Here is a 19,981-nt window from a genome sequence, read left to right as displayed (position 1 = left end):
GAGTTGGGGAAAAGGCAGTAGCTTAGCCCTAGATAGGTAGCTGGGAAAGCGCTGACCTTAGTATCACTAAAATGATCACTGGATTCTTAACCCAGACAGCCAGGTGATGTTCTGGTGATCTGGGTTTGAATCCCACCATGACAGATGGTGGAATTCGAATTCAATGCAAATCTGGAATTAAGAGGTTAATGATGACCAAGAAACTATTGTGATTTGTCAAGACAAATCCATCTATTACACTCTTGTCCTTTAGGGAAGAAAGTTGCCATCTTTACAGAGTCTGGCCAGCGTTTGACTCCAGACCCACAGCAATGGGGTCCCAGATTCACTCTCAATGGGCCTCTGAGCAATTAGACAGGGGCAATAAATGCAGACATGGCATGTGAATGAATTTAAAATAAGGCACAATGTGCTGAATGACCTCCTATATCCCATAATTCCTGGGTACCTCACATCCACAGACCTTGGTGTGACACTTGCCAGCTTCTCTATAATATCATGGCCCATCTTCAATCTACTTACTGTAGGATTATGCACTTTAAAGCTGTATCAGCAACTCCCAGCTGGATTATACTGATCTGTTTGCTTGATGTCTGAGATCTCACTCATTCGGAGGCTACGTGGATGCTTACAACATTCTGCTTTGCCTTTTCTTGCCTTTGTGCCCTTTAACCCTTCAGCCAGAGATGCAAGATTCATTCTATTTCTTCACTGGCTTGCTGTGTAATGCACTTACAAAGCCAGAAGATGGGTTGTGCATGTCAGCAGGTCAGGGAGTACCGGTATGTAAGTCAAGGGCAGTCTCCAATATGAGTGAGGGTTTGGAACACAGTCAGTCAGCCACTTGCAATGGTCAGGGTCAGACTCCTCAAAAGAAGTGAAAAGCCAAATATTAGACAGCCCATCACTCTTCCTACCCTATTGGGAGCCGTTTTCCCTGGAATAAAGAAGGTTATATACTAAGAGAGGTACAAATTACACAGATGGTAGCGATAGTGCAAATGGGGGGAAATGGTAAGCTCCCCTAAGTGACCAATATTGGTCAGTGCATCAGAGTTACGAGGTCATTTTGCAACTTACAGAACATTGATTATGCCATATTTGGAATACTACATTCTATTCTGGTCTCCCTGCTACAGGAAGGATATTGTTAAACTTGAAACGGTTCAAGTTGAGGGGAGATGTTGTGAGTAATAATGTAAGCATGGGTGCTAATGGAAGGTAAGAGCAATGGCAGAGATAGAGAACTTCTGAGGTAACAAAGAGAAGATGGTAGCATCTACCCAGGCAGAGTGGGGAAGGTCATTGCTGGACAATCCTCCAAATCATCGAGACTACATTAACCCAGTTGGTAACCTTTGAGAAGAGTGGCAAGGTCCAGCATCTGTCCATTCTGGGAGAAGTGAATGTCTGTCTTCTGCGCCATCGTGACCACCAGGACCTCCAGGTCCTTTCCCACAAAGCGAGCTGCTAATACCCCCTGTCTGCCATATCCAAGGAACAATCCAGAGCTGCTCCAAATTAGCTGTGCTTCTCTGGATACATAATGGAATTTTAAAGATGGTTCCAGTGCCGGGGGGGCCTGTCTTTTGTTGGATAACATGGTAGAATCATAAAATCTCTACAGTGTAGAAACAGGCCATTTGGCCCAACTCTCCAAAGAGTAATTCATCCAAACCTATTTCCCTACCCTATTACTCTACATTTATCTCTGACTTTTGCATCGAACCTACACATCCCTGAACGATGTGCAATTTAATATGGCCAATTCACCTAACCTGCACATAGAGTCATAGAGTTGTGAGTCTTTTTCAGGTATGATGCAGGGTGGAATCAGGCTAACATTGGATAAGAGCATCACCATTGGGTGGGTAATGAGCTGAGTTTGGGATGAAATAACAAGAAACCTCACTGAACCTGTTGGGAGAACCCTTCCATGAAACTTGACAAAATTGAAACGTAGCCAAAAAAACATGAACGCCAGCACCGAGTACATTTTTTAAAAAACTTGTTTTACACTCATTGTGGGAGTTCTTCAACTACTTGTAGTTGTGCATAAGACTACCTCCTTATCAATACTATTGCCTTTAGTGACACCAAGTTTTCTGGTGCTATTTCAATAGCTCCATCTTAATCGTTCTCATCTCTTCATAAAATCACTCAGTGCAGCAGGAGGCCATGCAGCCCATTCTGTTTGTCACAGCTCTCTGAGTGAACAATTGCTATTCTCCTAATGCTATTCTCCTGACTTTAGTCCTAACTTTCTTCCTGTTCAGGTAACAATCTAATTTCTTTCAGAATGCTTCAATTAAACCTGCTTCAACCACACTCACAGCCAGCACACTCCAGACCCTGACAAGTCACTATGCGGAAAGTTTCATGTTCCCATATTACTTTTATTATTGTTTTAAATCTGTGCCATCCTGTTCTCAATTATTTTAAGAAGTGGGAACGGTGTCTCCCAAAATATTCTGTACATATTTAAAATCTGATTGAAGATTTGTAGCTCGGGTATCCGTTGTTGTGGTTCTGCTCGCCGAGCTGGAAGTTTTTGCTGCAAACGTTTCGTTCCCTGGCTAGGGAATGATGATGTTCCCTAGCCAGGGAACGAAACGTTTGCAGCAAAAACTTCCAGCTCGGCGAGCAGAACCACAACATTCTGTACATATCCCCTCATGATCTTGAATACCTTCTTTTCACTTTGTATCAATATTTGGATATCTTCCAAAACTTTTTTTTCACAATTTTATGATCTTTTTAAAATCCTGTTCACAGACAATTAAACCAGAAAGTTTTCTCTCTGATAACTGAGTCGCTTTCACTCCACGGATTTATCTTCTGCTTCTAACTCTCCTGTTTTGGTATCTCACCCCAAAGTGTTACAAGATAAATATTAAAATAATATAACATCAATTAGAAATTTAGTACATAATGATGAACTGAAACATCTATTTGCAGACTTACTGAAAATGGCTGTTATTAAAAGAAAGTAGAAATTCTCTCTTGTCTCCATCATGAAACCGTCCCATTCACTGACTTCTCACAATTCAGTCAGTGTTTCATGTGAAAAATCTTATCTCTTCCAGCGATGTTTTACTGAAATTATTTAATGCATGATGAGATAAATGACGATGAGGTTTCACATCCTGCATGTGCTAATCATATTGACAAGAAGACAAACCAGTTTCATTTTCCCATAGCCAAGGTATTGACTCTGCATTTTCTGCACTGTCACAGGTTCTGTATCAGCCTTCACACCACATCGAGAAAGTCATTTTGGATTTGACACGCTAACTTTGTTTCTCTCCCTACAGATTCTGCCAGCCCTGCTGAGTTCCTCCAGTGGTTTCTGTTTTTATTTCACATGGTGACTTGATTTCCTAGATTTCAGCTATGCAGTGAAGATTTAACAAAACTCCATTTCATTTCCAGGTATACACAGAGGCAGAGATGAAAACAGACAATTTGATTGTAAAAACTGACTACCTTTCAGGCAATCAGGAGTTTTTGAAAACTCAGTTGTGCAATCAGGGGTAACTTTTGGACACACACCTTTAACCGGATTCCTGCTCTTGCTCTGAAGTTGCTGGATTGTGTGTAACTTCACCATCGATGCACAGCAGCAGTAATGTGTACCAGCTGCAAGACATACTGCAGTAACTTACCAAGCCTCCTCTGACAGCACCTTCCAAACCCAGAACATCTACCACCTAGAACTTTTTGTTACATTCTCTTGTGGTACCTGGGCGTCACTAGCTGGGCCAGCGGTAACTGCTCATGTCTAGGTGCCCTTGAGAAGTTAGTGGGGAGTTGCCTTGTTGAACCTCTGCAGTTCATGTGCTGTGGGTCGACTTACAATGTATTTGGACATGGAGAACAGGAGAAAGTGAGGACGGCAGATGCTGGAAATTCAGAGTCAAAACATGTGGAACTGGAAAAGCACATCCGAGTCAGGCAGCATCCGAGGAGCAGGAGACTCGATGTTTTGGGCATAAGCCCTTCATCAGGGATGGGGTGGGGGCGGTGGTCAAAAGGAGGCTGAGAGATAAATATGAGGGTGGGGCTGGTGATGAAGGTAGCTGGGAAAGCAATAGGTAGATGCAGCTGGGGGACTGATAGTGATCAATTGGAGGGGAGGGCGGAGTGGATAGCTGGGAAGGAAGATGGACAGGTAGGATAGGTCAAGAGGGCATTGCCGAGTTGGAGGATTGGACCTGGGATGAGGTGGGGGGAGGATCGATTAGAAAACTAGTGAAGTCAATGTTGATGCTGTGTGGTTAAATGATCCTAATGCGGAAGATGAGGCATTCTTCCTCCAGGCTTCAGGTGGTTTGGTTTTGCTGGTGTAGGAAACCCAGGATTTGCATGTCCTTAGTGGAGTAGGAGGAGGAGTTGAAGTGGTCAGCCACAGGGCGATGGGGTTGTTCAGTGCATGTGTCCCAGAGATGATCCCTAAAACATTCCGTGAGTTGGCATCCTGTCTCCCCAATGTAGAAGAGATCACATCAAGAGCAATGACACAGTAGATGAGGTGTTTGGATGTGCAGGCAAATCTCTGCCGAAGAACAGGAATAGGCCCTTCACCCTGTTGAGTCTACTACACCATTTAAAACCATTATGGTTAATTGAACACTTCAATGCACTTTACCTACACTATATACATAACCCTTTGTGCTATTGATCATCAAAAATTGATCCACTTTTACATTAAACGTACTTAAAGACTGAGCTTCCACAGCCTTCGGGTGGAAAAAAAATCCCGTTTTCTCAGTCCTAAATGACATTGCCTTTATTTTTAATTGTAAGCCCATTTCTAGACTCCTCCAGCAGGTGGAGAAAGTGAGGTCTGCAGATTCTGGAGATCAGAGCTGAAAATGTGTTGCTGGTTAAAGCGCAGCAGGTCAGGCAGCATCCAAGGAACAGGAAATTCAACGTTTCGGGCATAAGCCCTTCATCAGGAATGAAGGGCTTATGCCCGAAATGTCGAATTTCCTGTTCCTTGGATGCTGCCTGACCTGCTGCGCTTTAACCAGCAACACATTTTCAGCTCCTCCAGCAGGTGAAACATCTTCCCTGAATCTACACCTTCTTTCCATTTAAGTATTTTGTAAGTTTCAATGAGATTACCTTTCATTTCTTGTGGAGAAAATGGCCCATTTTGCCTGATCTCTCTGCATTATACAACCTGGCCTTATTGGGAACAAGGCTGGTGAAATTTTGTTGCACTCTGTCTATCCATCTATAGCAATATCTTTCTTTGATAAAGAGACCAAAACAAGCTCTGACACTATTGAAGCAATTGAGTATGGGAGGATCTGAGTTTACTGGAGACCGTGCAGAGGACAATCACCTGGATGTTTCCTGGGATGGTGTATTTTCATTAGGAAGAGAGGCTCAACCTGTTTCCTTCATATCAGGGGAAGCTGAGGGGGAACCTGTGCATAAGATCCAAAGGGCATAGACAGAATGGAGAGAAAGTAGCTGTTCCACTTGGTTGAAGGGTAAATAACAAGAAAGCATGATTTTAAGGTGAAAGGCAAGAGGTTGAGGGCAGGGGGCTGGGTGCTAATGAAGGATAGCTTTTCTACCCAGAGGGTGTTAGGTTTCTGGAATGCACTGACTGGGAGACAGAAAACATCCTAATCTTTAAATAGCCCTTGAAATGTCTTTGCATTCAAGGCTGTAGGCCTAAGAGCTAGAAAGTGGGCTAATATAGATAGGTTAGTGCAGATGCGATGGGCTGAATGGTCTTTTCTGTGCTTTACGACTTGATAAATCTCTGATTCTTTGAAGAATCCCGGCTGTCACAGAAGAAGACTGGGATAGCTCCTGTGGGGGGATCAAGCCATCCATCTTCAGCCAAATGAGTAAGTACCACTCAACGCTCACATTAGTCCTGCCATCACTCTCAATCAGTTAGCACCATTTCTGACCATGGTCACTCTCTCTCTTCTCTCTCAGCTGCTCCAGAATCCACCTCCTCACCTTCTGAGGATGACAGGACTGAGCCTCAGACAGGGCGCCTTCAAGGTTTCCTCCTGCAGCCCCCACCAGCCCAGGTGCCGAGATCACATCCATGGGAGTCTCTGGGTTGGAAGGTTAGGGAGCATGAGCTGGTGAACACCTCTTATCCACAGCTCCATAACTGGGTCACAGACAAAGGTCACTGGCACATGGACAGCTACTAGAGACCAGGCACCTGCTCAGACCAAGGCAAGAAAGGACCCTGTGGTGTCAACAGTAACAGACTTCATCCATAAACACAGCGAGGAATAGGGAGCAGGAGACGTGCATCTGAGATGCAATGGCACTTACTGCCTTGGAAGTGCAACAGTGCAGAAAATCATGCAACCATCTGGCTGCCTCTATGGACAGGTTGGTAGCTGCCATAGAGAGGCAGGCCCAGCATCCACAAGGTCTACTGGAGATCCGCACAAACCTCCACTCCATCTCTCTATCTACTGGTCCTTGTTCTGAAGACATGATGACAGAGAGGCGGTGGGAACCTTGACCCCAGTCTTCCTCACACAAAGACAAGGCAGTGCCAAGATTCACCCATCTGGGATAGGAACCACACACACTGTTTGTCACCTCCACTTTGCTTAACCCCACACCCTGCCTGCTCATCCTTAGATGCTCAAAATGACAAGTGACAACTTATATCGAAATGGTTCTTCAGAGAGTCACTGGACTCAAAGATTAACTCTGCTTTGTTTCCACAGATGCTGTCACATCTGCTGAGTTTTTCCAGCAATGTTGTTATCAATTGTGGATTGTCTTGACTGTACAGAAGACATTGTGCATTCTGTTCACATCCACAATCATTGGTTTTCCTGAGATCTTTCTACCCTTTATTTGTTCCTCAGGGTGAGGGTTTTATATCATACCACTGTCTTCAGACATACAAAGTCAAAAATCACCAACACCGGGTTATAGTCCAACAGGTTTATTTGAAACCGCAAGCTTTCGAAGCCCTGGTCCTTCCTCAGGCAGCTAGTGAGAGAGAATATATCAGACACTGAATTCATAAGTAAAAGATCAAAGGGTCATGCAACTTATGTGAATATATTGAACAAACCTGGATGGTTATTAAGTCTTTAATCAGTTAGAATGGTGGTGCAGGTTTCTTTTGATTAATATGTAAATCCCAGAACTTCTTTCAAGTCACTGCCCTGAGATACTTCGTGTTTTATCAGAATAAAGGTGACTCCTCAGGTCAGACAATGAATTTTAGGAGTGAGGCCCTGTTTCAAGTCTATTGACATCTAAGTCTAGAGTCAGACTGGTTTTATTTCCAAACTAGGAAACTAGTGAAATTTACAGCCTGAAAAAGCTTTGAGGTTATGCTTGATTGGATCCTGGTCATTTTTTGTCAAGTCAACCATGATGTTTCCCAATAGAGGGACCAAGGATATCTTCACAGCTACTTGTTGAGGCCAATCTTAGGTATAAGCAGGCACATCGCTTCAACTTCACCTGCCCCACATGAAGCAATCTGCAGATCACCCATTGCGTTTTTCAGCTATCCCAGATCTCAATAACCTGGAGTGGAAGCAAGTCATCATTGATCCTGAGGGATTATCCAAGCATAGCTGTACAGTACCAAAGAAAAAGACATGCAGTGGATGTAATATATTTGAACTTTCAGAGATGTTTGACAAACTCATAGAATTATACAGCATAGAAACAGGCCCTTTGGCCTACAATATCTATGCTGAAAATGTGTTGCTAGAAAAGCGCAACAGGTCAGGCAGTATCCAAGGAGCAGGAGAATCGACATTTCGGGCATGAGCCCTTCTTCAGGAAACCTGAAACATCGATTCTCCTGCTCCTTGGATACTGCCTGACCTGCTGCGCTTTTCCAGCAACACATTTTCAGCTCTGACCTCCAGCATCTGCAGTCCTCAGTTTCTCCAACAATATCTACGTCAACCAACAAACAGTAAATGGCACTTATCCCATGTACCTGCACTTGGTCCATAGCCGACTATGCGCTGGCATTTTAAGTGCTCATGCATATGCTTCTTAAGTGTTGCAAGTGTATGACAACACATCCATATTTCTACCACCCTCTGAGTGAAATGCTCATTCTCAGATGACCTCTAAGTCACCTTACCTTAAACTTTTGCCTTCTTGTCTTAGACACATCTGTGATAGGGAAAAGGTTCTCACAATCTACTCTGTGTATGCCTGTCAAATTTTGTACATCTCAGTCAGATCCCCCCTCAGCCTCCTATGCTTCAAGGAAAGCATAGAACAGTACAGCACAGGGACAGGCCCTTCGGTCCACCATGTCTGTGCCAATCTTGATGTCATTCCAAACTAATCCCATAGGCCTGCAAATAGTCCAGATCCCTGCATTCCCTGCCTGTTCGTGGGCATGTCTAAATGCCTTTTACACATTCCTTTCATATCTGTTTCGATCACCTTCTCTGGCAACACACACCTCTGTGGGAAAAAAAAATCTTTGTTTTAAACTTACCCTCTCACTTTAAACTTATGTCCCCTAGATTTTAACATTTCCACTCAAGGCAAAAGACTCCAATATCCACCTTGTCCATGCCTTTCATCATTTGGTATACTTTTACCAGGTCGCCTCTCAGCTTCCAATGTTCTAGCGAAAACAGTGCAAGTTTGTCCAGCCTCTCCTTATTACTACCACACTCCAATCCAGGAAACATCCTGGTAAACCCCTTCTCCAAAGCCCCCAGATCCTTCCTGGAGTGTGTTGCATGCAATACTCCAAATGTGGACCAACTAAAATTTTATAGAGTTGCACCCATGACTTGTCAGCATTTATACTCAATGTTTTATATTCCCAAAATGCAACATCTCACACTTTTCTGAATTAAACTCCATTTGTTATTTCCCTGCCCAAAGTTCCAACTGATCTATATCCTGCTGTATCCTTTGATAAACCTCCTCACCACCCACAACTCCACCAATGTTCATGTCATCTGCAAACTTACTGACCAAGCATCCTACATTTTCATCTAAATCATTTATATGTATTATAAAAGACAGAGGTCCCATCACTGACCCAGTCAGAAAAGCACCACTCCACAAGATCCTCTGACCAAGCCAATTTTGTATCTAATTTACCAACTTACCATGGATTCCATGTGATATGATCTTCTGGACCGATCTCCCATGATTAATTTTGTCAAATATTTTAATAAAGTCCATGTAGACAATATCCATTGCCCTTCCCTCTTCACACATCTTCATCACTTCCTCAAAAACCCAATCAAGTTTGTGAGACAGGAATTACCCCACACAAAGCCATGCTGACTATCTCTAATCAGTCCATTCTTTTCCAAATGCAAGTAAGTCCAGTCCCTAAGAGTCTTCTCCAGTAATTTCCTTTATACTAATGGAAGGCTCACCAGCCTATAATTTCCTACATTATCTCTGTTGTCCTTCTTAAACAAAGAAAGAACATTAGCCATTCTCCAATCTTCCTTCTGTCAGTCCCGCAGATCCATGCAGCAGGATCTCCAGGAAATGATCTGGGAATAATCAAACAGTGAAGGCAAGACCATTGCTGAAACAGTGAATTTGATTCACTCAACATGATATCAAGAAATGTTTGGGGGCACTGGATATTTCAAAGACTAGGGGCCTTGACAACATTCCAGCAATAGTATTGAAGATGCATGCTGCAGAACCTCCTGCTGGGTCACTGTCATGGAATGCTTTCCTATGAGTATTATGGGTTAACCTACAGCACATGGACTGCTGCAGTTCAAGAAGGCTGCTCATCACCACCTTCTCAAGGGGCAACTAGGGACAAGCAATAAATGTTAGCCCTGTCAGTCATACCCATGTCCCATAAAAGAGTAGAAAAGAAATCCCAGATTTGTTTCTTGCAGAGATTTTGTGATTTCTAACAGCAGAGAATTTCAAACTGGGAGCAGCATGTAGGTTCCATCTCTACAGTAGGAAAGGACGGGGAATGGGGTGCTGCAGCCACAGTCTGTGACTTTTATCACTATCCGCTGGCTTCAAGGTGGGTTTAGAAGCCTGTTGGTGGTAGCAGAGACACTTCAATTCTGGGCCTAATTTGGAGGTATGACAGGTAACACTTGGGGAAATTTGAACTCTAGGACTCATTTTAATACTCCTGCTCTGACTCCAATTTGACCCTATCATTGGCTGGCTACTAGATTGTAGTGAGAGGGTGGCAAGAGGCAACGACTATAGAATCACAGAACTTTACAGTGCAGAATGAAGTCATTTGAGCCATTGTGTCTGGGCCGTTTCCCAAAAGAGCTACCCAGCCACTCCCATTGTTCAGCCCTATCTCCTTAGACCTCTAACTTCATCAGCTTCTGTCAGAGAAATTTGCCCAATGAAGCAGAGACCACACAAACCAGATCGGGTGAAATTGACGTGCTGTCTATTACAAGCGATATGGCTGGAAGAGCAATTGACAAGGCTGACACAGAACTGACAGTCTGTGCAGGAGATCAGAATTTCTCTTCCTCCAGCTGAGGAAGAAGCCAGTTTTAATAATAATCCTGTACAATGAGGCTAATTAGAAGTGGGGAAAATACAATGTATCAGGAATGTATCTGAAAATGGAGTAATCTAGTTACAATGATGCTAATTGGAAAACAGTTATTGGAGGGATGTCCTAATTCTCTACACAAAGCAACCTCCTGACAGTATTGATGGGTCCGGAGCTTCCATTCCTCTTTGCAGGGAGGTGCTAATGTCTCCTCTGAAGTGGTGAGGTCCTTCCATTGTCGTGTCCTGGGAGTAGCATTCTTGCTAGTGCCTCTCTGTCTGACCTGTTCTTTGTGTGGCTTTGGTATTGCTGGGTTGTGAAACTACCCTTGGGGCTTTGGGATATCTGTGATGCTCTGTCATTGTTAGTGGGAGCTTGAAGTGTATTCCCTTGTCTGCGAGTGCTGCCTAGTTTTGCGTGTCTGCCCAGTTGGTCCCTGCTGAGGCATTCTGGGTGTTTTTGGTACAGTTTGGCCAATTTTACTTTTGTGGACCTATTGTGGGTCGGCAGGATAGAAGTTCTTTTCCCACACTTTAAAATATATATCCAGCTCGTTTTGAATTTCCAATGGAACTTGTTATGGGGCAAACCAAATCTCCTCAAAATATATTATAAAGATAGCCTAGACCCAAACCTTTTCTTCCTTTAAAGCAAATGCTCAGCGTTGTGTTCCAGATGCAATTCAATTGGTCAAAACACCAGTCTTGAAGCAAAATACACTTTATTCATGCACTACAGTTAAAATACAACAAAAGAAAGAATAAACTGGAATAACTTAACTCTACTGGAAAACTTAACAGAATAATAGATTATTAAATTACTAAACAGTAACTGTTCCAACATCCCATAAACACATCTTCAGTAAAAAGGCAAATTCAGTCAAGTAGATTGTCTTGCATGCAATTCTCCAGTCCAGGAGGAAAAACACCAAGAGAAAACTTTGAGAGAGGGAGTAGCAGGGAGAGGTGTGCTGCAGCTTCCAAACCCAGCTTCAATGTCCCAAAAACTGCTACAAAAGCAAAAAACTGGAAACAAAATACTGGTTCTGCTTGGAGCTTCACCTTCACCCATTCAGGCTGCTTTTATTGTTATGAATTGAGAGCAAAAAAAACCAAGTCCTCACAACCTGTCTACTTTATTGACTTTGAAGCAGACTGCTTGTTGCTTCTGTCTTGACTATTCTTTGTGAAATAAACCAAGGCCAAATGCACCTCTTAAAGCCATAGCATCATCACAAATCTGCCTCCACCACTCTCCCAGGCAACACATTCCAAATCCTAACAGCGATTGTAATGAAATCAGCCGGCTGTACCTCATAGAATATGAGTTCCAATCAAGGAAACCTAGCTGACAGATAAAAAGAAGAGTGCCGTTGATTCTGAGACGCTATGTGCTGACTCTGACAAGGCTGTGCCAAAATCAAGGACTTTCCTCATGTAAATAAAAGGTGACTTGGTGACATGGCAGAGACCGGCTTCGGTGGGGTTATTTCAGAGGTCATGACTGTGCAAATATAACAAGGGTGATGTGAAAAAAAAAATATTTTCACACAGTGAGTAGTTAGGGTATGGAATGCATTGTGTGGAAATGTGATGAAGGCAAGCTGAATTGAGGCCTTGATGATATTTTTGAATAGTAATAATGCTGTGGGATATGGGGAAAAGGCAGGAGATTGGCCCAAGCTGCTAGAGCTGGTGTAAGTATGATGGGCTGAATGGCCGCTTTGTGCATCGTAATAATTCTGTGAGTTTGTGACATGCAGACAGAATCAGGTAAAAATTTCCCATCTTAGAGTACATGAGTAACATGGGTATCTTTGTAACATTGAATAGTGGTTGCCATCAGGCTAGCCTTTTTATATCCAAAATATTTATTACATTCAAGATTCACTATCTGCCTTGGTGCCATTCAGCCCCATGCCCGCAAAACATTAGCCTGGGCTTCTGGATTGCTGGGGTTGATAAAGCCTGAAGCTGGAAAAGGTGCAACAGGTCAGGCAGCATCCGAGAAGCAGGACAGACAACATTTCAAGCAGGAGCCTTCTTCAGGATTGATTCGTCCAGTGATATGGTCGCTGCACCATCACCTCACCTCAATTGTACAAGAGACCAGGGTCTTGTTTCCAGAATGTGGCAGGAGATTTCCACCCAGCCAAACTGAACAGACTTGGTCAGAGGTGAGCGATAATGTCAGGAGCTGTAGTGACATGCGTAGGACTAGGGTGCAGTGGCTAAAAAGCTTGAATGACCTTCCTTTACTCTGACAAGGTGAGTGCAGTGTTGTGCCCAGTTTGACATCCACCAGCAGATACGCCCACTGAGCAGCCTGAGGGAACATGGTAATCCTGAGAATGTCTGTGAGTTCTACACATGGTTAATTATTGATGTGCTTTCAAATGCAGGGACCCAGCACCGCTGAGGATGCAGTAACCTGATCACATATAGATTCTTATCAAAATGATTCATTGACATTGGTGAGAGAGACCAACATTTCCTGATCTCTCTTTTTCTTTCTCTTTCGCTCTTACAGGAGAAGAGGTGGCACCATGACAGGCAATGGCAGACACAGGGCAAGAACTGTCCCAGCTCAATACTAACTGCATTAGAGGGGTCAACAGAGGTGAGGGTGGTAGTGTTTAAAGAATTGAGTGGTGGAGACACTGGAAAACCTTGGAGAAAGTGAAGAAGTTCAAAATCATTGTGGCTTTAAGAACTATGGACAAGCATGATAAACCACAAAGAGATCAGCATGGATACCATAGGCACAAATCTCATTTACCATCGGCCTAGTTAAACACCATCTCCTGTAGAACTAACTCCCTCACAGGTACAAATGCCTTTTTCTATGGAGGAAGTCATGATGTCAATGTTATGACCTTTGTTGCCTTCCAGCCTCTTGTTCCTCTCCTCTGTCCATATCTCTAGCCTTTGCCCTTGATCTGTTGATCCTCATCCAAACTTGTCTTGTTTAATTACTTTAATCCCATGTCCAGATTGCTATCAGCCATGCTCACAATTTGTACCCGAAGGCCCCCATTTCCTGGTGGACTCACAATTCTCTCCCAGCTGACCCCACCGCCCAAGCACACACTGACTCCTTGCTCCATTAACTGTGCACTCCCGTTGGCAATAGTACCAAAGGATGGGTGTTCCTCTCAGCTGTGCACCCTATTATAGGCCAATCAAGTGGTGATGACTTCTGCATTGTGGAAATCTCTTGCACTATCTTTGGTTCATTCTTGGGATGTGCACATCATTGGCAAGACATTGACTGTCCCTGATTGCTTTCTTGAACTGAATACTACCCATGCAATGGAGGGAGATCCACAGATACATGAACAGTTTTATCTGTGGCAATTTGATACAACTAAGTGGTATGCCACCCTGCTTAGAATAGCAATTAAGCATCAACCACACTGTTGTGGATTTGGAGACATAAGTAAGCCAGATTGGAAAACGATAGCATCTCTATTGAAGGACATTAGTGAACCAGATGGGTTTTTTCGACACTTGGATAGATTGCTGATGAGAAAAGCTATTTTATTTCAGATTGATTGATTTATTATTATAAAATTCTTCAGCTCAATTCAGGCAAAGTTATTTTCCTTTGGGTGGTACGTGTGCGGAATGAACTGCCAGAGGAAGTGGTGGGAGCTGGAACAATTGCAACATTTAAAAGGCATTTGAATGGGTATATGATTAAGAAGGGATTGGAGGGATATGAGCTGGGTGCTGGTGGGTGGGAGTAGATTGGGTTGGGATATCTGGTCGGCATGGACAGGTTGGACCGAAGGGTCTGTTTCCATGCTGTACATCTCTATGACTCTAAGTGGCTCCTTGCTGTTTTTCTACTTTCTTCTTCTTGGACTGTTCCTGATCACATGTATAAGTTGTGCATCTCCAAAAAGAAATCATACTCATTTTCAACCAGCTGGAAATAACCCATTAGATACAATAACTGGCCATTCACTCTCCCACCCTACACATACTCCTCCACTCTGCAGCCCACCCCATCCCCAATTTAGAACAAAATCACTGCCAATCAAAATGTAAATATCAAACTGGCACAATGACTGGGCAGTGTGAATTTACCCATCCTCCCATCCCCATTCTTGGATGAAAATTCTGCACTTGATATTCATCCTTTGATTTCAGCATCATAGAATAGTACAGCACACAGATGGCCATTTGACCCATCAAACCTGTGCTGGTTCTTTGAAAGACAATGCAATTTCTTCCATTCACCACTCTTTTCCTGTATCCCTGCAATTACCTCACCTTCAAATATTTACCTGCATGATATTTGAGGTCGGTGAGATATTGTCATTCCTCATTCCTTGACCTGATCTAGGGGTCTATTTGCTTTACAGTGGTACAGGAACAATGACTCACGAGTCTTAGCAAGAAGAGGTTCTTATTTTCCACAAGAAGCAATTTATTGTATAATGGCAATCAAGAATAACTTATGTGAGTCAGATAAACATGGTCACTGTGTCTATGAGAAAGCATGTGCACTCCATTACATTTTGAGATGTTCTGCCTTATCCCCATTCAATCCATCATGAAGTAATTAGATTTGCATAATGCAGTATCCAACATTAACCCATTTAGAAATGCTACTTGATACAACAATCCCTTTCCTGTTGAATGCTAGCGTTGAATCTGAGGACTGCAGATGCTGGAGATCAGAGCTGAAAATGTTTTGCTGGAAAAGCGCAGCAGGTCAGGCAGCATCCAAGGAGCAGGAGAGTCGACATTTCAGCATGACCCCTTCTTCAGGAAGGGCTTCCTGAAGAAGGCTCATGCCCGAAACGTCGACTCTCCTGCTCCTTGGATGCTGCCTGACCTGCTGCGCTTTTCCAGCAACACATTTTCAGCTTGAATCTGTATCCAACACACTATCAGACACAATCATGCCAAGTCCCAACGGTTCATCTATTTTTAGCAAGTGAGTTCTGTTTTCTTTTTAAACCTGTCATTTCTGTTATCAATCTGTTAACTATTAGAAACACCTTCACTTTCTTTTTATAGCTTAAACTTTCATGAATTTAAATGCCCTTATCGAACCCATGTTGGTCTTCTAAGGTCCAGGGAAAACAACCCCAGCTTTTCCGCATTATTCATGTCAGTCATCCCTCAATAAAAATTCCAGAAAACCTCATTCTTCTTCACCCATTTTTATATAATATATTTTTGTTAAGAAAAAAATAGATTTTTAAATATTACAACAAATACAAAAGAATGCAATTCAAAACAGTACAAAAATAGTACAAAACTAAAACCAAATAATAAAAAAATTCCCCAACCCACCCTCCTACACAATGTATAAACATATATAGAGAAGTATAACATTTAAAAATAAACCTAAACTAGCTATTTAACTAACTAACTAAATAAATACCTAACAACAAACAAATAAATGGTAATAACTCAGCCCAGCCAAACAAAACACTCATACATTCACAGTTCCCCCTCCCTGGATATTGGACACATGAAACACAATCCCTACGGCTATATAAAAGCCCTTGTTAGTGTGGCAGATAACTCTGTGTCCGGTTATTTCAAAAAGGGTTGCCATGTCTTGTAAAAATTCTCAGTTTTGTGGTGTACCATATTTGTGAGAAAATCCAGGGGAATATGCTCCACAACAATCTTCCGCCAACCCGACAGGCCTGGGGGTTTTTGGATATCTAACCTAGCAAGATATTCTTCCTTGCACAGAATGTAAGAATATTGAAAAGTTTTTCTTATGCGAGTCTGAAGGAAATACAATGGGTAGGCCCAAAAGGAATGAAATAGGGTCCTTCTCCACCCCTGCACCTAAAATCCTCTCCATTGCACCCACCATAGCGCTCCAATATGTTTGAAGCCTGTCACAAGACCAAAGACAATGGGTAAGAGTGCCCGTGCACACCTTGTACTTGGGACATGCTGAAGATACCCCTGGTTTAAATTTTGACAAATGGTCTGGTGCTAAGTGGACACTGTGGAGAACCTTCAACTGTAAGCATGGGTCCTATTGCAAATTGATATCTTCCTTGCATTCTCCCAAATATCCTCCCATGCCTCTGAAGAAACTTCAACACCCAGCTCTCTTTCCCACATCTTGCAGTTGATCAGACTCATCTGAGGTGGCACCCCCCAATTGGTGATATAAAGTACTGACAGAGAGTGTACTCTTAGCCCTTAGTACCCCTCTTTCTATGTCAGATTTGTAGGGATCAGTCAAAGGTATGGTCTTTTTCTGAATAAAATCCCTAACTTGAAAAAAACGAAAGAGGTCTCTATTAGGTAACTCGTACTTCCATATTAACTGATCGAAGGACATCATTACATCTCCCTCAAATAAATCACCCATGCAAGATATACCCCTAGCTGCCCAACGTTTAAATCCTGAATCTATCATACCCGGTTGAAAGCCCAGCATACTCATTAAAGGTGTAAACAAAGATGTTTTGCCAATGTGACCTTCCCTCTGCCGAATTGGCCCCCATGCTTTAACAGTATTGATGACTATTGGGTTATGGCAATATTCCCTAACTGTCCTTACCTTGTCCAAAAACAGCAAACTGGTAAGGGGGCACCTTGCCTGGGAGGCTGCGATATCTAGCCATATTGAAAGAGGGTCCCTACAAACCCAATCACTTACGTAGGTCAAAAGCGAGCTTAATTGGTAATTTTTAATGTCCGGAAAGTCTACTCCTCCCAGTCTGTACGGCAACTGCAGTTTGGTTAATTTAATGAGGAGCCATTTACGGTGCCAGATAAAGAAGCTGAACCAACCGTTCAGTCTCCTGAGTGTTTGTTTATTGAAAATCAGGGGGAGCATCCATATAGGGTAGAGCAAACGAGGGAGAATATTCATCTTAATAAACGCTATCCGACCCAAACATGAGACTGGAAGTGCCTCCCATCTTTGGAGATCTTGCTTAATTTTTTCAAATAATTGAGTAAAATTGGCTTTGAACAGCCAATCCAGAACTGGAGTAATGAATATGCCCAAATACACAAAACCCCTCTGTGACCACCTAAATGGAATCTATAGTCACTCTCAAAGGCCAACTCTTTTGTAAGACCAACCATAGGCATAGCCTTTGATTTAGCAAAATTAATCTTAGAACATAGAACATAGAACAATACAGCACAGAACGGGCCCTTCAGCCCACGATGTTGTGCCGAACATCTATCCTAGATTAAGCACCCATCCATGTACCTATCCAATTGCCGCTTAAAGGTCGCCAATGATTCTGACTCTACCACTGCCACGGGCAGCGCATTCCATGCCTCCACCACTCTCTGGGTAAAGAACCCACCCCTGACATCTTCCCTATACCTTCCACCCTTCACCTTAAATTTATGTCCCCTTGTAACACTCTGTTGTACCCGGGGAAAAAGTTTCTGACTGTCTACTCTATCTATTCCTCTGATCATCTTATAAACCTCTATCAAGTCACCCCTCATCCTTCGCCGTTCCAACGAGAAAAGGCCGAGAACTCTCAACCTGTCCTCATACGACCTATTCTCCATTCCAGGCAACATCCTGGTAAATCTTCTCTGCACCGTCTCCAAAGCTTCCACATCTTTCCTAAAGTAAGGCGACCAGAACTGCACACAGTACTCCAAATGTGGCCTAACCAAAGTCCTGTACAGCTGCAACATCACTTCACAACTCTTGAATTCAATCCCTCTGCTAATGAAGGCTAATACACCATAGGCCTTCTTACAAGCTCTATCCACCTGAGTGGCAACTTTCAAAGATCTATGTACATAGACCCCAAGATCCCTCTGTTCCTCCACCTGACTAAGAACCCTACCGTTAACCCTGTATTCCGCATTCTTCTTTGTTCTTCCAAAATGGACAACCTCACACTTGGTAGGGTTGAACTCCATCTGCCACTCCTCAGCCCAGCTCTGCATCATATCTAAGTCCCTTTGCAGCCGACAACAGCCCTCCTCACTGTCCACAACTTCACCAATCTTCATATCATCTGCAAATTTACTGACCCACCCTTCGACTCCCTCATCCAAGTCATTAATAAAAATTACAAACGGCAGAGGACCCAGAACTGATCCCTGCGGAACTCCACTTGTAACTGGGCTCCAGGCTGAATATTTACTATCTACCACCACTCTCTGACTTCAACCAGTTAGCCAGTTTTCTATCCAATTGGCCAAATTTCCCTCTATCCCATGCCTCCTGACTTTCCGCATAAGCCTACCATGGAGAACCTTATCAAATGCCTTACTAAAATCCATGTACACTACATCCACTGCTCTACCCTCATCCACATGCTTGGTCACCTCCTCAAAGAATTCAATAAGACTTGTAAGGCAAGACCTACCTTTCACAAATCCGTGCTGGCTGTCCCTAATCAAGCAGTGTCTTTCCAGATACTCATAAATCCTATCCCTCAGTACCCTTTCTATTACTTTGCCTACCACAGAAGTAAGACTAACTGGCTGTAATTCCCGGGGCTATCCCTATTCCCTTTTTTGAACAGAGGCACAACATTCGCTACTCTCCAGTCCCCTGGTACCACCCCTGTTGACAGTGAAGACGAAAAGATCATTGCCAACGGTACTGCAATTTCCTCTCTTGCTTCCCACATAATCCTAGGATATATCCCGTCAGGCCCGGGGGACTTGTCTGTCCTCAAGTTGTTCAAAATGTCCAACACATCTCCCTTCCTAACAAGTATCTCTTCTAGCTTACCAGTCCGTTTCACACTCTCCTCTTCAACAATACGGTCCCTGAATATACCCTGAAAAAGCACCAAACGCGTGAATGCATTGTATCAGGCAAGGCACTGAAACTGCTGGATTTGTCAAGAAAACTAGAACATTGTCTGCATACAGCGAGATCCTATGTAATTTTGACCCCACTTCTGGAGCTGATATATTGAGATCCCCACGAATGGCCTCTGCCACCGGTTCAATCACCAACGTAAAAAGTAATGGTGAGAGAGGACAGTCCTGCCGGCTGCCCCTAGAAATATTAAAATTACTTGATTTTACACTGTTGGTAATGACCGCCGCGAGAGGTACGCTGTAGAGAACCTTTACCCATCTTATGAAAACTTCGCCCAGACCAAACCGGTCTAGAGTATAGAAAAGTTACGGCCACTCAACTCGGTCAAATGCCTTCTCTGCATTTAAAGAAATCACCAATCCCTGTATTAACTGCTGTTGGCATGCTTGAATTACGTTAAGCAGCCTCCTAACGTTATTGGAGGATCTGCGACCCTTTATGAAGCCTGTCTGATCCTCTTTAATAATAATAACAGTCTCCAGCCTTAATGCGAGAGCCTTCGAGAGGATCTTAAAGTCCACATTTAAGAGCGAGATGGGTCTGTATGGATCCTTCCCTTTTTTAAGAATAAGTGAAATATTGGCCTCTCTCAGAGATGGTGGAAGACAAACATGACTGTATAAACCTTTAAACATATTCAGCATCGGGCCTGACAGTATACTT

At 43.2% G+C, this 19,981-nt stretch overlaps 1 protein-coding gene across 1 annotated transcript in view; it reads right to left on the bottom strand.

The window, feature by feature from the left end:
- The window catches only part of LOC132821193 (pneumococcal serine-rich repeat protein-like), an 83,757-nt gene extending 80,654 nt beyond the window's left edge, over positions 1 to 3,103 (bottom strand). Inside the window, exon 1 of the mRNA XM_060833837.1 lies at positions 2,965 to 3,103. Coding sequence (XP_060689820.1) covers positions 2,965 to 3,029 — 65 coding nt within the window. The 5' untranslated portion in view covers positions 3,030 to 3,103. The remainder of the gene's footprint in view (positions 1 to 2,964) is intronic.
- Positions 3,104 to 19,981: the final 16,878 nt, after the last annotated feature.

The sequence above is a fragment of the Hemiscyllium ocellatum genome, chromosome 12, assembly GCF_020745735.1.
Source record: "Hemiscyllium ocellatum isolate sHemOce1 chromosome 12, sHemOce1.pat.X.cur, whole genome shotgun sequence".
Lineage (NCBI taxonomy): Eukaryota > Metazoa > Chordata > Chondrichthyes > Orectolobiformes > Hemiscylliidae > Hemiscyllium > Hemiscyllium ocellatum.
This window is presented reverse-complemented; position numbering and strand designations above follow the sequence as displayed.